The 17,470-nt window shown below is 37.3% G+C and overlaps 1 protein-coding gene across 2 annotated transcripts in view; it reads left to right on the forward strand.

Moving 5' to 3' along the window:
- Positions 1–17,155, forward strand: part of LOC123935765 (neuronal membrane glycoprotein M6-b-like) — a 43,952-nt gene extending 26,797 nt beyond the window's left edge. For both annotated transcript variants that reach the window (XM_045996575.1, XM_045996576.1), the window contains 5 exons: positions 9,826–9,982; positions 12,596–12,767; positions 14,191–14,264; positions 15,651–15,716; positions 16,088–17,155. In XM_045996575.1, the coding sequence (XP_045852531.1) occupies positions 9,826–9,982; positions 12,596–12,767; positions 14,191–14,264; positions 15,651–15,716; positions 16,088–16,168 (550 nt within the window). In that variant the 3' untranslated portion in view covers positions 16,169–17,155. The remainder of the gene's footprint in view (positions 1–9,825; positions 9,983–12,595; positions 12,768–14,190; positions 14,265–15,650; positions 15,717–16,087) is intronic.
- The last annotated feature ends 315 nt before the right edge of the window (positions 17,156–17,470 follow it).

Consider the following 17,470-nt stretch of genomic DNA (forward strand, 5'->3'; position numbering starts at 1 on the left):
AACCTGTCACAGGCTGGATGAGCTTGGAGCGTGCCCAGAGGCCAGGGAGATGGGAGTGATTGGATGCTGTTCTCTAGGGACACACTGAGGAGTGGGCACCTGGGCTCTTGGCTCCTCTGGGCCAGAGACTGGGTGGTTGGCATTTTCATTCCTGTCCTCCGGAACTCTACAGAAAACGTTCAGAAAACAGAACCTCCCAAAAGTGAACCTGAGCGGATTACTTAGTCTGGCCCCCGGTAAGGGCAGTGCAATTCCGCCTCGGGCAAAGACACTTGATAATCACTACAAAAGGCCCCTCCCCCAGAAGATCGACAAAAAATCCAGCGAGGACCAAGTTCGCCTACCAAGGACAGCAGTTTCAATACCAAGGACAGCAGTGGAATTTCAGAGGAGGAGAAAGCAAAGCATGGAACTCATGGCTTTCTCCCCATGATTCTTAGTCTTGCGGTTAATTTAATTGTATTATCAATTTTATTTCTTCTTCTGCTAATTTTTTTTTAACTTTTACCCTTTTCTTTTTTAACGTTTTAAACTAGTTTATCTATTATATATAAAAGATATATATATATCTCTTTTTTACATTTTATTTTTATATTTTATATTTATATTTTATATTTTTTATATTTTTTCATTATTTTTTTAAATTTTTTCTGAACCTCTTTTTATCTCCCTTTCTCCCCCCCCACAATTTGGGGTATCTTCTGATTTCGTTAAAGCACATTTTCCAGGGGTCCTTGCCACCCTTTCAGTATTTTACTTGCTCCTTCATATACTCTTATCTGGACAAAATGACAAGGCAGAAAAATTCACCACAAAAAAAAAGAACAAGAGGTGATACCATAAGTTAGGGACCTAATCAATACAGACATTGGTCATATGTCAGATCTAGAGTTCAGAATGACGATTCTCAAGGTTCTAGCCAGGCTCGAAAAAGGCATGGAAGATATTAGAGAAACCCTCTCTGGAGAGATAAAAGCCCTTTCTGGAGAAATTAAAGAACTAAAATCTAACCAAGTTGAAATCAAAAAAGCTATTAATGAGGTGCAATCAAAAATGGAGGCTCTCACTGCTAGGATAAATGAGGCAGAAGAAAGAATTGGTGATATAGAAGATCAAATGACAGAGAATAAAGAAGCTGAGCAAAAGAGGGACAAACAGCTATTGGACCATGAGGGGAGAATTCGAGAGATAAGTGACACCATAAGACGAAACAACATTAGAATAATTTGGATTCCAGAAGAAGAAGAAACAGAGAGGGGAGCAGAAGGTCTATTGGAGAGAATTATTGGAGAGAATTTCCCTACTATGGCAAAGGGAACAAGCATCAAAATCCAGGAGGGGCAGAGAACCCCCCTCAAAATCAACAAGGTAGGTCCCACCCTGTCACTTAATAGTAAAACTTACAAGTCTTAGTGACAAAGAGAAAATCCTGAAAGCAGCCCGGGAAAAGAAGTCTGTAACATACAATGGTAAAAATATTAGATTGGCAGCAGACTTATCCACAGAGACCTGGCAGGCCAGAAAGAGCTGGCGTGATATACTCAGAGCACTCAACGAGAAAAACATGCAGCCAAGAACACTCTATCCAGCTAGGCTATCATTGAAAATAGAAGGAGAGATAAAAAGCTTCCAGGACAAACAAAAACTGAAAGAATATGCAAACACCAAACCAGCTCTACAGGAGATATTGAAAGGGTTCCTCTAAGCAAAGAGAGAGCCTAAAAGTAGTAGGTCAAAAAGGAACAGAGACAATATACAGTAACACTCACCTTACAGGTAATATAATGGCACTAAATTCATATCTCTCAATAGTTACCCTGAATGTTAATGGGCTAAAATCCCCCAATCAAAAGACACAGGGTATCAGAATGGATAAAAAAAAACAAAACCCATCAGTATGTTGCCTACAAGAAACTCATTTTAGACGCAAAGACACCTCCAGATTTAAAGTGAGGGGGTGGAAAATAATTTACCATGCTAATGGGCATCAGAAGAAAGCTGGGGTGGCAATCCTTATATCAGATCAATTAGATTTTAAGCCAAAGACTATAATAAGAGATGAGGAAGGACACTATATCCTACTCAAAGGGTCTGTCCAACAAGAAGATCTAACAATTTTAAATATCTATGCCCCTAACGTGGGAGCAGCCAACTATATCAACCAATTAATAACAAAATCAAAGAAACACATCAATAATAATACAATAATAGTGGGGGACTTGAACACTCCCCTCACTGAAATGGACAGATCAACCAAGCAAAAGATCAACAAGGAAATAAAGGCCTTAAATGACACACTGGACCAGATGGACATCACAGATAATTTCAGAACATTTCATCCCAAAGCAACAGAATACACATTCTTCTCTAGTGCACATGGAACCTTCTCCAGAATAGATCACATCCTGGGTCACAAATCAGGGCTCAACCGGTATCAAAAGATTGGGATCATTCCCTGCATATTTTCAGACCACAGTGCTCTGAAGCTAGAACTCAATCAAAAGAGGAAATTTGGAAAGAACCCAAATACGTGGAGACTAAGCAGCATCCTTCTAAAGAATGAATGGGTCAACCAGGAAATTAAAGAAGAATTGAAAAAATTCATGGAAACAAATGATAATGAAAACACAACAGTCCAAAATCTGTGGGACACAGCAAAGGCAGTCCTGAGAGGAAAATATATAGCGGTACAAGCCTTTCCCAAGAAACAAGAAAGGTCTCAAGTACACAACATAACCCTACATGTAAAGGAGCTGGAGAAAGAACAAGAGAGAAACCCTAAACCCAGCAGGAGAAGAGAAATGATAAAGATCAGAACAGAAATCAAGAAATAGAAACAAAACAAACAAACAAACAAAAGAACAAATTAACGAAACTAGGAGCTGGTTCTTTGAAAGAATTAATAAGATTGATAAACCCCTGGCCAGACTTATCAAAAGAGAAGAGAAAGGACCCAAATAAGTAAAATCATGAATGAAAGAGGAGAGATCACAACCAACACCAAAGAAATACAGACAGTTATGAGAACATAGTATGAGCAACTCTATGCCAACAAATTTGACAATCTGGAAGAAATGGATGCATTCCTAGGGACATATAAACTACCACAACTGAATCAGGAAGAAATAGAAAACTTGCACAGACCCATAACCAGTAAGGAGATTGAAACAGTCATCAAAAATCTCCAAACAAACAAAAGCCCAAGTCCAGACGGCTTCCGAGGGGAATTCTACCAAAATTTAAAGAAGAACTAATTCCTATTCTCCTGAAACTGTTCCAAAAAATAGAAATGGAAGGAAAACTTCCAAACTCATTTTATGAGGCCAGCATCACCTTCATCCAAAAACCAGACAAGGACCCCACCAAAAAAGAGAACTACAGACCAATATCCTTGATGAACACAGATGTGAAAATTCTCACCAAAAAACTAGCCAATATGATCCAACAGTACATTAAAAGGATTATTCACCACGACCAAGTGGGATTTATTCCAGAGCTGCAAGCTCGGTTCAACATCCGCAAATCAATCAATGTGATACAACACATTAATAAAAGAAAGAACAAGAACCATATGATACTCTCAATAGATGCTGAAAAAGCATTTGACAAAGTACAGCATCCCTTCTTGATCAAAAGTCTTCAAAGTGTAGGGACAGAGGGCACATACTCAATATTATCAAAGCCATCAGTGAAAAACCCACCGCAAATATCATTCTCAATGGAGAAAAACTGAAAGCTTTTCCATTAAGGTCAGGAACACGGCAGGGACGTCCATTATCACCACTGCTATTCAACGTAGTACTAGAAGTCCTAGCCTCAGCAATCAGACAACAAAAGGAAATTAAAGACATCCAAATCGGCAAAGAAGAAGTCAAACTATCACTCTTTGCAGACGATATGATACTATCTGTGGAAAACCCAAAAGACTCCACTCAGCTTTGGAGTGAATTTTACAGGAATTCAGTAAAGTGTCAGGATATAAAATCAATGCACAGAAATCAGTGGCATTTCTGTACACCAACAACAAACAGAAGAAAGAGAAATTAAGGAGTCAATCCCATTTACAATTGTACCCAAAACTATAAGATACCTAGGAATAAAACTAACCAAAGAGGCTAAGAGTCTATATGCAGAAAACTATAAAGTACTCATGAAAGAAATTGAGGAAGACACAAAGAAATGGAAAAATGTTCCATGCTCATGGATCGGAAGAATAAATATTGTGAAAATGTCCATGCTACCTAAAGCAATCTACACACTTAATGCAATCTCCGTCAAAATACCATCCATTTTTTTTCCAAAGAAATGGAACAAATAATCCTAAAATTTATATGGAACCAGAAAAGACCTCGAATAGGCAAGGAATATTGAAAAAGGAAGCCAAAGTTGGTGGCATCATAATTCCGGACTTCAAGCTCTATTACAAAGCTGTCAAAATCAAGACAGCATGGTACTGGCACAAAAATAGACACATAGATCAATGGAACAGAATAGAGAGCCCAGAAATAGACCCTCAAATCTATGGTCAACTACTCTTTGACAAAGCAGGAAAGATTGTCCAATGGAAAAAAGACAGCCTCTTCATTAAATGGTGCTGGGAAAATTGGACAGCCACATGCAGAAAAATGAAATTGGACCACTTCCTTACACCACACGCAAAAATAGACTCAAAATGGATGAAGGACCTCAATGTGAGAAAGGAATCCATCAAAATCCTTGAGGAGAACACAGGCAGCAACCTCTTCGACCTCAGCTGCAGCAACATCTTCTTAGGAACATCACCAAAGGCAAGGGAAGCAAGGGCATAAATGAACTATTCTGACTTCATAAAGATAAAAAACTTTTGCACAGAAAAGGAAACAGTCTACAAAACCAAAAGACAACTGACAGAATGAGAGAAGATATTTGCAAATGACATATCAGACAAATGACTGGTATCCAAAATCTATAAAGAGCTTATCAAACTCAACACCTAAAGAACAAATAATCCAATCAAGAAATGGGCAGAGGACATGAACAGACGTTTCTGCAAAGAAGACATCCAGATGGCCAACAGACACATGAAAAAGTGCTCCACATCACTCGGCATCAGGGAAATACCAATCAAACAACAATGAGATATCACCTCACACCAGTCAGAATGGCTAAAATTAACAAGTCAGGAAATGAGAGATGCTGGCGAGGATGCGGAGAAAGGGGAACCCTCCTACACTGTTAGTGGGAATGCAAGCTGGTGCAACCCCTCTGGAAAACAGCATGGAGGTTCCTCAAAATGTTGACAATTGAACTACCGTATGACCCAGCAATTGCACTACTGGGTATTTACCCTAAAGATACAAACGTAGTGATCCGAAGGGGCACGTGTACCCGAATGTTTATAGCAGCAATGTCTACAATAGCCAAACTATGGAAAGAACCTAGATGTCCATCAACAAATGAATGGATAAAGAAGAAGTGGTATATATACACAATGGAATACTATGCAGCCTTCAAAAGAAATGAAATCTTGCCATTTGCGACAACGTGGATGGAACTAGAGGGTATTATGCTTAGTGAAATAAGTCAATTGGAGAAAGACAACTATCATATGATCTCCCTGATATGAGGATGTGGAGATGCAACATGGGGGGTTAGGTTGGTAGGAGAAGAATAAATGAAACAAGATGGGATTGGGAGGGAGACAAACCATAAGTGACTCTTAATCTTCCAAAACAAACTGAGGGTTGCTGGTGGGAGGGGAGTTTGGGAGAGGGGATGGGGTTATGGATATTGGGGAGCGTATGTGCTATGGTGAGTGCTGTGAAGTGTGTTAACCTGGCGATTCACAGACCTGTACCCAGGGGATAAAAATACAGTATATGTTTATAAAAAAATAAAAAATAAATAAAATCTTAAAAAAATTTAAATGATCATCAACTTAATATAGATTGCTATATGCATAGAATATTATATATAAACCCAGTGGAAAACACAAGTCAAAATCCTATGATAGATAAAATAGAGAAAGGAATCAAAACATAACACTAAAGAAAGTCATCAAACTATAACAGATGAGAGCAAGAGAAGGCAGAAACAGAGAAGTACAATGACAACCAGAAAAAAAAATTGCAATAAGTACATATATATCAATAATTTCTTTAAGTATATATGAACTGTGAGCTCTAATGAAAAGATATAGGTTGACTGAATGGAGAAGAAAAGAAGACCATCTGTATACTGCCTATTAGAGACTTACTTCAGACCTAAAGGCACAGACTAAAAGTAAAGGGACAGAAAAAGATATTTCAGATGTGAATGTAATTGAAAAAAATAAAATAAAATAAAAGAAGCCAGGATAGCAATCCTTTATATCAGGCAAAGCAGACTTTAAAACAAAGACTGTACCAAAAGAAAAAGGACATTATATAGTGATGAAGGGATCAATTCAACAAAAAGTTTTAATAATTTTATATATCTAATGTACCTGACATAGGAGTATCTACATGTGTAAAGCAAATTTTAACAGACATAAAAGGAGAAATTAACAGTAATACAATAATAGAAGAGGACTTTAACACCTCAGTTACATCAGTGGTTCGATTATCCAGACAGAAAACCAATAAGAAAAAACAGTGACTTGGAATGACACATTAGATCAGATGGACTTAACAGATACATACAAAACTCTGTCCAAAGTCAGTAGTATACACATTATTTTCAAGGTCAATTGAAGGAGTCTGAAGAATAAATCACATTTTGGGACACAAAATAAATCTTAATAATTTAATAATTTTAAGAATGTTGACGTCATATCAAGTACCTTTTCCAACATAGTTGATGAAACTAGAAATCAATTACCAGAAAAAAACAAACTGGAAAACACACAAAAACATGGGGACTAAAAAACATGCTGCTAAAATCAGTGGGTCAATGAAGAAATCAAAGAGGGAAAAAAAAATACATTGAGAAAAATACACTCCATAAAATAGACACACCCTGATTTAAAATCCTTAGGAATCAGTCAAAGCAGTTGTAAGAGGGAAGTTTAGTGATACAGGCCTACTTTAAGAAACAAGAGGAATTTCAAGTATTCTAACTTCAAACCCGAGAAACTAGGGACAGAAGAACAAACAAAGTTTAAAGTTATTAGAAGGAAATAATGAAGATATAGAGACTTGCAAATAAATAAATAAATGACCTAAGAGCTGGTACTTTGAAAAGATAACAAAAATTAATCATCTTTAGCCATAGTTATCAAGAAAAAAAGAGAGAGGACTCCAAAAAATAAAATCAGGAATGAAGGAGAATTAATAACTGATACCACAGAAATACAAAGGATTATAAAAGACAACTATGCAAAATTATAAGCCAACAAATTGGACAACCTAGAAGAAGTGGACAAATTCCTAGAAATAATTTTCTAAAACTGAATCAGGAATAAATAGAAAATTTGAATAGACTGACTGCTAGTTACAAAATTGAATCAGTACTCAAAAAAATCCAATAAATAAATTAGGGCCCAGATGACTTCATAAGTGATTCTATCAAATATTTAAAGAAGAGTCAATACCTACCCTTATTAAAGTATTCCAGAAATAAAATTCTTGCAAATTAATTCTATGAGGCCAGTATTATTATAACAAAATCAAAGACACTACAAAGAAAATTACAAACCTATCTCCTGTGAACAAACACACAAAAATTCTCAACAAAATATTAGTGAACTGAAATTAATAAGACATTAAAAGAATCATTCACCATAATTAAGTGGGATTTATTTCAGGTAAGAAAGTATAGTTAAATAGTCACAAATCAGTATGACAGCAGATTAACAAAGGACAAAATGTATATGATCATCTCAATAGATGTAGAAAAAGCATTTGACATAATTCAACAAACATACAAAACTACATACGCAAGCATAAAAACTCTCAACAAATTTGTTTAACAAGAGCATCTCTCAACATAAGAAAGTCATCTATTACAAACCCAAGGCTCACACCATATTCAGTGGTGACAAGCTGAAATTTTTTCCTATGAACAGAGTTATAGATACAGAAATAGAATGGTGGTTGTCAGAGGGAGAGGAAATGGGAATTATTGTTTTGAGGGTAGAATGTTTCAGTTCTGTACAATGAAAAATGTGGAGAATGATAGGGTGATGGCTGCACAAGATGAATGTAATTAATACCTTTGAACTATCTACTTACCAACGATTTAGATAGCAAGTTATAATATGAATATATTAGTATAATAAAAATAGTAGGAAAAACTTTTTTTCTGCCAACAAAAAATTGATGTTTTAAGTAAAGTTCACTGTGTGCAGATAACAAAAAAGTTTATGAAAGAGGGAAAAAACTAAAGTAAGGCATTGATTGTTATTTGGAATCTGGGGTGTATTGGACTGGCAGTGGAATTTCACCTGATAACAGCCAAGTATACATATAAGTCATCCTGTATACAGTAACTGTGGATACAGTTGCCAATCTTCATATCGATATAACACCTTCTAGTTTTCTCATAGGAAATTATTCCTGGGCTATTTGGATGTTTGGAAATCCATTGAAGACTTAGCCCAAGTCAAAGTCTACAAGAATATATTAAGCACTCTCTGGCAGAAGAATAATTCCTTGGGCATCCTTACCTGCAGAAAAGGCTGTTTCAGGGGTTTAGTCCCAAATCTTTGCCTTCTCATTCTAAAAATATTCTCAGTGGAGTCTTAACAACTACCATGCATTGATTTTCTAACTATATAAACCCAGCCTTAATAGGTTCTCCCTTTTCTCCATTTCCTTCAGAGTCTTCTTTTTCTCTTTTTGAATCCCAGAGTTTAACAATGCTTATTTTTGTTTTTTTTTGGGGGGGGGAGGGTTTGTTGTTTTATTTTGTAATTGTAAGAAATTTTATTGGATAGAAAAAGATATGAATGAATATTTTTGGAACTATACAGGAAACACATTGGATGAGTCCTTAGGAAAAAAAAAATGTTATTCCTTTTTATCTGTCCATTAATGTCATCCAAGGAAATAAGTGATGTGGGAAGGGAGAAATATCATGGACAGAAGACATTTACTGAGTGGCAAAGAAGACAATGTACAAAGACGACCAAGAAATATTTACCAAGATTGAATCTGGGAAGGTTCTAGGAAGCTCTATAATCCCCATGCCCATGCTTCACCAAGACTAATTAAGCATAATCTCTGAAGATAGAGACTTCTATCTGTAATTTCTAAAGCTTCCACTGATTCTCGTGGATGACCAAAGGGTATGAAATGGTCACCTGGGTCTTTGTAGATATTCATTAGGACAAAGTTAGTTGTGAATTAATTTTCTGTATTTTGACATTTTATCATTTGTGTGGTGAAAATCTCAATGCAAAAGCATCTGCCCAAGTTAACTCCTTAAAGAAGCCCTAAGTGCTTATGTAGAGGATTCTAAAAGAATAACAATCAGTAAGCCTAGTTGGAAGGCATTTTGCTATGGCAGAAAAAACATGTTGTCCTTATACCAGAATTCAAATGGTAGCTCTGCTAGTGATTCTGACCTTTGAGTAACTTAACTTCTCAATGTCTGTGTTTACTTACATGCAAAATAAGGATTCTAGGCCTCATGGCAAAGGATGCTGGTGAGTATTGAAAGATGACAACTGAGCCTCTCTGCCCCTGACCACATTGCTGTACAGGGGCAGGATACCTTCCTGGAATGCCCCATGAGCCACTGAAGCCATTAGCATGGTGGGAGGTATCAGGATATCACTAATCCTCATGTCCTCCTTCCTGGGGCTGAAAACATCTCTTTAACATGTGGACAATGTCAGTTTTCCGGATCTTGTGTTCCTTTCCGTAGAATACAACTGATGCAGTATGTCATCTATGGGATTGCATCCTTCTTTTTCCTGTATGGAATCATTCTGTTGGCAGAAGGCTTCTATACCACAAGTACAGTGAAGGAGCTGCATGGTGAATTTAAAACAAGTGCCTGTGGCCGATGCATTAGTGGAATGGTTAGTACAAATCTCTGTGTGACATACAACCAGAGACACACATCTGGGTATTTATTTGTATTTGGTGAAAGCTATGAGATAATCAAAGGTGGATAAAGTCCATGACACAAATATTGTTCTTACCACTTTATAGTTAGGGACATAATAAAGACTTTCAACATAGTATTGATAATAAATTAAAATCTATTGCTAATAGTACTGAAAATTTCTCCTATTGATGTATGGGAAATAAGAATACTGAAAATTTTTCATATTATGTCAGTGCTATCCTATATCTTTGAAAATTCATATTGGATCTGAAGCCATACATGTAATATGATTACTTATCATAACTGTTCTGGAAGCATATACCAAGCATGCACTTTATCAAGCATACAGCTGGGAATTTTGTTCATTGCTAGTGTGCAAAGATTAAAATACATCCCCTCAAAAAGTTTATAAGCTAAGATTTATAAGCTTAAAAAGTTTATAAGCTTTCAAACTGCAACCTGCAGGCCAAATCTTGTTTTTGTATAGCTAAGAACGGTTCTTGCATTTTTAAATGTTTGGGGGGAAATGTGATGATTATTTTAAGACGTGAAAATTATACATAGTCATATTTGAGTTTTATTATCATATAGCACAGTTTCAGGAGTTTGTATAGTTTTCACATGTGGGCCTATGTTTCGAGTGGTTCCCCGCAGAAGGCATGGGTGTGCCTGGTGGGCTTCTGGAAGACTTGCTCTTTTTTTTTTTTTTTTTTTAATATTTTATTTATTTGACAGAGAGAAATCACAACCAGGCAGAGAGGCAGGCAGAGAGAGAGGAGGAAGCAGGCTCCCCGCGGTGCAGAGAGCCCGATGTGGGGCTCAATCCCAGGACCCTGAGATCATGACCTGAGCCGAAGGCAGAGGCTTTAACCCACTGAGCCACCCAGGCGCCCCTGGAAGACTTCCTCTTAACCAACCCAGTCACTTTTATTTCTTGAATCTGTTACATTAATTTATTTATATAAAAAATCTGTTTTAAAAAGTTGAAAAGACTGCTGTGCAGGACTAGCTTTATTCATTTTCTCATTGGTAACTTGATCCTTAGCACTATTTTTGTTGATACATTCAAGAAGATCATTGAATAAACCTGCTCTGGAGAATGTTAGGAAGACAGAAGTGACAGGGAGGGCTGTTGACAGATAGAGGAATCTGCTAATACAGGAAGTTGTATAAAGTATAAAATATAAATGAGTTTGCCCACCCTGGACAGCAAAACTGAATTTTGTCACCAGAATCCCTGGTACTCTCTGGTCCTTTATGGGATTCTTCTATCTGGGAAGACACGAAAAAGTAACTCTGCATGTTTAGGGTTACAATGATAGGAACAGTCTGCAAGGAGAGCACTTTCCACTGGACTCTGGCCTACACTTTGGAATCCTGACCATCATTGAAAGGCAGGGCTGACCAAGCAAGGAGCTACCCAGTCCTTCTTCAATTTTCTATGGTGTTATTGAAAAGAAAGTAAAATTTTCTTTTAGAGTTAGAAAAAGGAGCCCCGGTTTGCAGTAGTGTATCCATAAGCACTGAGGACAAAGGGTATGTGAAAGTGATGAAATCTACTTCTTTGAATATTTTCAATGGAAATACTTTTGAAAGTGTTGATGTCCTGCAAGTAAAAGAAAAAGTAATCTGTTTCTAGAGTTTCCTGGGGTGACCAACAGGAAGTGACCTGTCTGACACCAAATGGAACTCCTATGGTTCAAATATTTGGCCTTCAGGATCAGTTTAAGAAATAAAACTCAAACCAAAAGAAATCCAAACTCTTGCCACACATTCTGAGGACATGTATTCTGGGAATATAAATACCACAACAGTTTATGGATAGTCTTTAAGAGTTCTCTTAAAATTAGTAGTGAGGCAGAAGGTTATGAATAAAGTGAAGTGATATCATTATGTTTTTCCTGAAATTGCTCATAGCAATGTTCTTCATAGAAGAACACAATGAGGATTTTTTCCTAAGCCATTGCTATGTTTGTAAAACTGCTATGAATGCTAAGTTTGAAAGAAAACTAAAGGGAAATGAGATACTTCTTTCTTCTGTGTTCATTAAGTTCTGTTCGATATAATTTTTAACTTCTAATGAAGACTCACACATCCAATGCTTTTACTCATTTCACAGGGCAATGAAACTAGCCATGTTCCTTTTGAGAAAGAGCTTTTTGAAGTATCTGTTATTGTACTATCCATATGTTGTGTAAAATAAAGGTAAATAATCACCATGGTGAATATTTAGTAATCGCTGCCTTCCTTTCTAATTTAGTCTGCAACTGTGGACAAGGGAAATTACCACATGGGGTTTCCTGGCTTTGTTTGTTGAGAGAGGGACCTGCACAAAATCCCTTAAGTGGCTTTGGACAATCACACTGTCCATTGTGTAGCTCTGGAGAGCATGACTGTCCTGGACCAACCCTGCTTCCCCTCTCCCTTGTCGCTATGCCTGTCACTCCCGTGGCCCAGGCGGTGCTGGGAATGCAGCCCCCAGGTTCATCATCCCGCCAGGGCTGTGTGACCATTTTGTCCCCAGGTGCTGTAACCCTGCCCACCCCTCAGTGATGATTCTTTCTCCTTCTCCTTTTCTGCTCAGTTCATGTTCCTCACCTATGTGCTGGGAGTGGCCTGGCTGGGTGTGTTTGGTTTCTCCGCCGTGCCGGTGTTTATGTTTTACAACATATGGTCAACCTGTGAGGTCATCAAGTCACCACAGACCAACAGCACAGCCACTGTGGAACAGATCTGCATGGACATCCGACAATACGGTACCTCCCTGTATTACACCCAGTGAACTTTTATCGTCTTGTGTATAGGTCCGCACCTTAGTTATAATATGGTGTTCTTTTAATCATTATGATCAGTTTCATATGGTCTTTAAAATAATTAGAGATAGAGTGAGTAGGAAGAGGGTCAGAGAAAGAAGGAAAGAGAGAGAATCTCAAGCAGATTGCATGCCCAGTGGGATACCTACCTGGGGCTCAGTCTCACCATCCTGAGATCATGACTTTAGCCAAAAAGCATTGGTTAAACACAATGAACTGAGCCACCCAGGCACCCTGGTTTCATGCATTCTTCTGTTGGAATTGTTTATAGTCTTTCTCTCAATATACCCAGTTTGTAGGATATTTGTACAACCAATTATTCCTGAAATCATTGTTTCACTGGCAGTTTGGGGACTTGTCTTTTCTCTTCTGAAACACGGAGTTACTTCTGGCTGGAAGGATATGGAGGATGGAAGGATATGCAGATTTTATTTTTTGATCTTTCTTCCTTATATACTGAGAAAACTGTAATTTGGGCTATTTTTAATTTTTAAGTACACATGTATGCAGAAATCATGCACTTACCTTTAAGTTAAGTGGAAAAGAGAAACAATGAGCAATTGTTAAGTATAGAGAGAACTCAGGGTTACCATGAGAGACACATTATAGACTGTGCTTGTCCCATCCTCTGGGATGAAAAATGGTGTTTTTCTTTTTAAATATTTACAACTAGACTTTCAATCAAAATGATTTCTAATACATTTACAGTTACTCTTTTAATCCAAAATTATTTCCAATACTTAAACATAATAAAATGTATTGTAAAATACATGCAAAATACAAATCCAAATTTGTATTTGTAATTTGTAATTACTCTACCAAATTTCTATGAAACTTTGTGAGTGTATGCTCTCAATTTTGGTATTTATCTCACGGTAGACTAAAAAGATCTTGTGAATACCTCTTTTTCACTTGCAAGGCCACAAACCAAGACACTTGTATAGAAATGTATTTGACCTGAGTATAATATAATAACATATGGTGTAAAGAATAGCTTTATAAGAGAGTCATACAATAGTTATTTATTTGTAATTAATAGTTCATAAATTCAGTTTAGGGAAAGCCTAGTTTTCTAAACCAGTAAATATTTAGTAAACAAAGCTTTATTTGTAAAAGGAAAAAAGTCATGGGAAAGGGTCATATTGGTTAAATTTCTTATTCAATTTTGCTCTTACCCTGTTGTCCTGATGGGGCTTACTTTTTATTTCAAAAGACCTGGTCTGCAGAGGGCTGACCTGTCAAGTGTTGATGAAGAACAGTGTACAATTACAATGTAACTGGACCCTGAAGTGATGAGGACCACTGAGAGTATGTAGCACTGCAGTGTGTACTAATAACTAACGTTCTGTTGTGCTTCATCTCACAGGTATCATCCCTTGGAATGCTTTCCCAGGAAAAATCTGTGGCTCCGCCCTTGAGAACATCTGCAACACCAATGAGGTAAACCCTTCTCCTGGCAGAGTCTGAACATGGCTGCTTGGTAGAGCCGGCTGAGGAAAGGGCTCTCTGAGGTAGAAAGAGCAGAAGGTAGTACAAATGCTAGGAAAAGCACGTCTTTGTGCCAAATTGTATGTAATCATCAATACTCAACCATTTTTTGTCTAGCTAATAGCCAGTTTATGTGGCCCAGCTATTGAGTAAGGATATTTAGCAATCAGAAATCTTATTCTTGGGGTGCCTGGGTGGCTTAGTGGGTTAAAGCCTCTGCCTTCGGCTAAGGTCATGATCCCAGGGTCTTGGGATCGAGCCCCTCATTGGGCTCTCTGCTCGGCAGGGAGCCTGCTTCCCCCTCTCTCTCTGCCTGCCTCTCTGTCTACTTGTGATCTCTGTCAAATAAATAAATAAAATCTTTTAAAAAATCTTATTCTTTTGGCAATGATATGTACTGATATCAAGTCTGCACATCTGAAAACACATGTAGCTTCTTCTCTTTGACTGCCACATATTTTTTTGAAAGTAAGACATTTGTGACAAAATAAATATAAATTAATTTTCTTAAAAAGATATCCCTAAATTTGTGTATAATCTCATTTTTTAAAGACTTTATGTACTTGTTTGACAGAGACAGAGATAGTAAGAGAGGGAACACAAGTAGGGGGAATGGGAGAGGGAGAAGCAGACTCCCCACTGAGCAAGGAGCCCCATGCAATACAGGGCTCCATCCCAGAACCCTGGGATCATGACCTGAGCTGAAGGCAGACACTTAACACACTGAGCCACTTAGCACCCCTGCATAAACTAATTTTTAAGTCAATTACAGTTCATTATTTTTATTTCCATAGAAATAAAAGAGACATATGTCTCTTTGTTTTTAATTAGATTTAAAATCTTTGTTTAAAATATCACAGTTCTAGAATATTTTTAAACATCAGTTTATAAGTGTTTATAAAGTGTTTATAAAGGAAAAGTCCTAAATATACTAGTGAGAGTTTGCAAATTTAAGAGAATCCTAGCATGCTTTTTCAAAGCATGTGATTCATTAATCACTGAAATAATCAGTCACTGCCTCCCTCATTAGATAGTTTGTATATCCATAATAAAGCAGGGGCTCCCAAAGTTGGCTGCACACTATAGTCACAGAAAAGAATTATACTTATGACTGAGGTCCAGTCCCCAGATTGTCAGATTTAATTTGTGTAAGGTATAACCCAGGCATCAGAAAGTTTTAGAAAACTCCTAGGTTATGCTTTTCTGCAGCAAGCCAGACGTCTGACAGAGACTTGAAAGGAGTGCACACTGGCACACAACCTCACAGAAAGCAGCTCTGGAGAAGAAAGAACAGGTGTAAGCTCATCAATGCTCACCCAGTGCCCTGTTCTTTCCTAGTTCTACATGTCCTATCTCCTGTTCATTGTGGCCTGTGCTGGAGCTGGTGCCACCATCATCGCCCTGGTGAGTAACCACAGCCCCACACCCAGCCTAGTGCCACTCTCCTCCCTCCAGACTCCCCTGCCAGACTTGTCTTCCCCAGTCCAACTCCAGGACAGAGCCCTGGTTCCATCTCACCCGTGTAAACTTCCCCCTGGATGGGGTGCAGGCAGACCTTCTTTCCTGTCCTAGTAACTAAGGATATATAGTAGAATTTGAATTCCTTGGGGAAAAGAGAGATATCAATATCTGGGATAGGTGTTGACCAGGAATAGCAATTAACCTAACTTCTGCTGTGATTATAAATGGGAAAGAAGCCAGGCCGTGGGTCCCGAGCGGGCAGCTGCCCTGACCACTGTCATCTTACTGTCTTGTGTTCTGTTCTCTTCCACCAGCTGATCTACATGATGGCTACTACCTATAACTATGCCGTCTTGAAGTTTAAGAGTCGGGAAGATTGCTGCACTAAATTCTAAATTGCTTAAAGCCAACAAGGAGCCGTAGGGAGCGCTCCTCGGGAGCTTGACATCTCCTTGACTAAAGCCGAGCCTAGGTTGCTGCAGTTTGGTGACGGGAAATTGTAAATATCTTTAGTCCACTCATTTTGCATTGTAGATTAATAAGATGACTTACCCGGAATGAATTATAAAAAGATGGGATCTGGCTATTTCCACGTTGTGAAAAGGATTCAGTTATGAACCTACATTGGTGAGCATATGTTAAAGAGTAATTTCCTGAAACTTAACTTTCGAGCAGCATCTCTAAATGAAGTGTTAAAATTTTATAATACCTGCATTTTCCATTATTTTTGCTCACTTAGTAACCAATTTCAGTAACAAAAATATAAAGTGTTAAAGATGAAAGAGAAAGGGAATAGTTTAACTCTACATTTTCCTTTATCAGACTGTTTTTCTGCAAAACTTTTGATAGATATATTTTGACTTAAAATACTTTATGATCATATGCTTCATTACCATAACAAATACTCCTAAAGGATCACATGAGAATTTGAAGGAAAAAAGCATAAGTATGTTTCCTTCAAAATTAGAATTAATTAATATGTGACTTGGGGGGGCATAATCCTGTGATTCCTCTTACAGTCCCCAAACTAAGAACTTTAAACTGCTGTGTTTAATAAAACATTCCTCCTCAGTAGCCCATTCCCAAACTGTGCACAACATTTTAATAGAAAGAGAAATTGTGCCTGGATCTGAAACTTTCAAGATATCAAAAAGTAAACATGAAATATAAGATAATATGAGGTACCTATTTATTTTTTAATAAAATAAACATGAAAAAAATGTTTGCCACACCAACTGTAAACAATTATAAGGATTTTTATACACTGTAATATATAGTTGCACTCTATCTGTTAACATAGAGACTGCATGCTTCACTTATAATGTTATTTTCGTGATTTTACATTCATCTAATTTTTCCATATTCAACAGGTACTTTTTTCATTATTTACTCAAAATAAACATTGTTCATACTTTTAAATCTTTGGGAGAAATTGATTTTTGTCTTTAAGGAGAAAATGTCTTTGCAATACAGTTATTTAAAACTAAAACATAGGGTGTTTCTTTTTTTTTTTGAACTTTGATTTTTTTAAAATTTCTTATTTTTTATAAACATATAATGTATTTTTATCCCCAGGAGTACAGGTCTGTGAATCGACAGGTTTACACACTTCACAGCGCTCACCATAGCACATACCCTCCCCAATGTCCAGAACCCCCACCCCTTCCCTCAACCCCACCTCCCCCCAGCAACCCCCA

This window comes from Meles meles, chromosome Y, assembly GCF_922984935.1.
Source record: "Meles meles chromosome Y, mMelMel3.1 paternal haplotype, whole genome shotgun sequence".
Classification (NCBI taxonomy): domain Eukaryota; kingdom Metazoa; phylum Chordata; class Mammalia; order Carnivora; family Mustelidae; genus Meles; species Meles meles.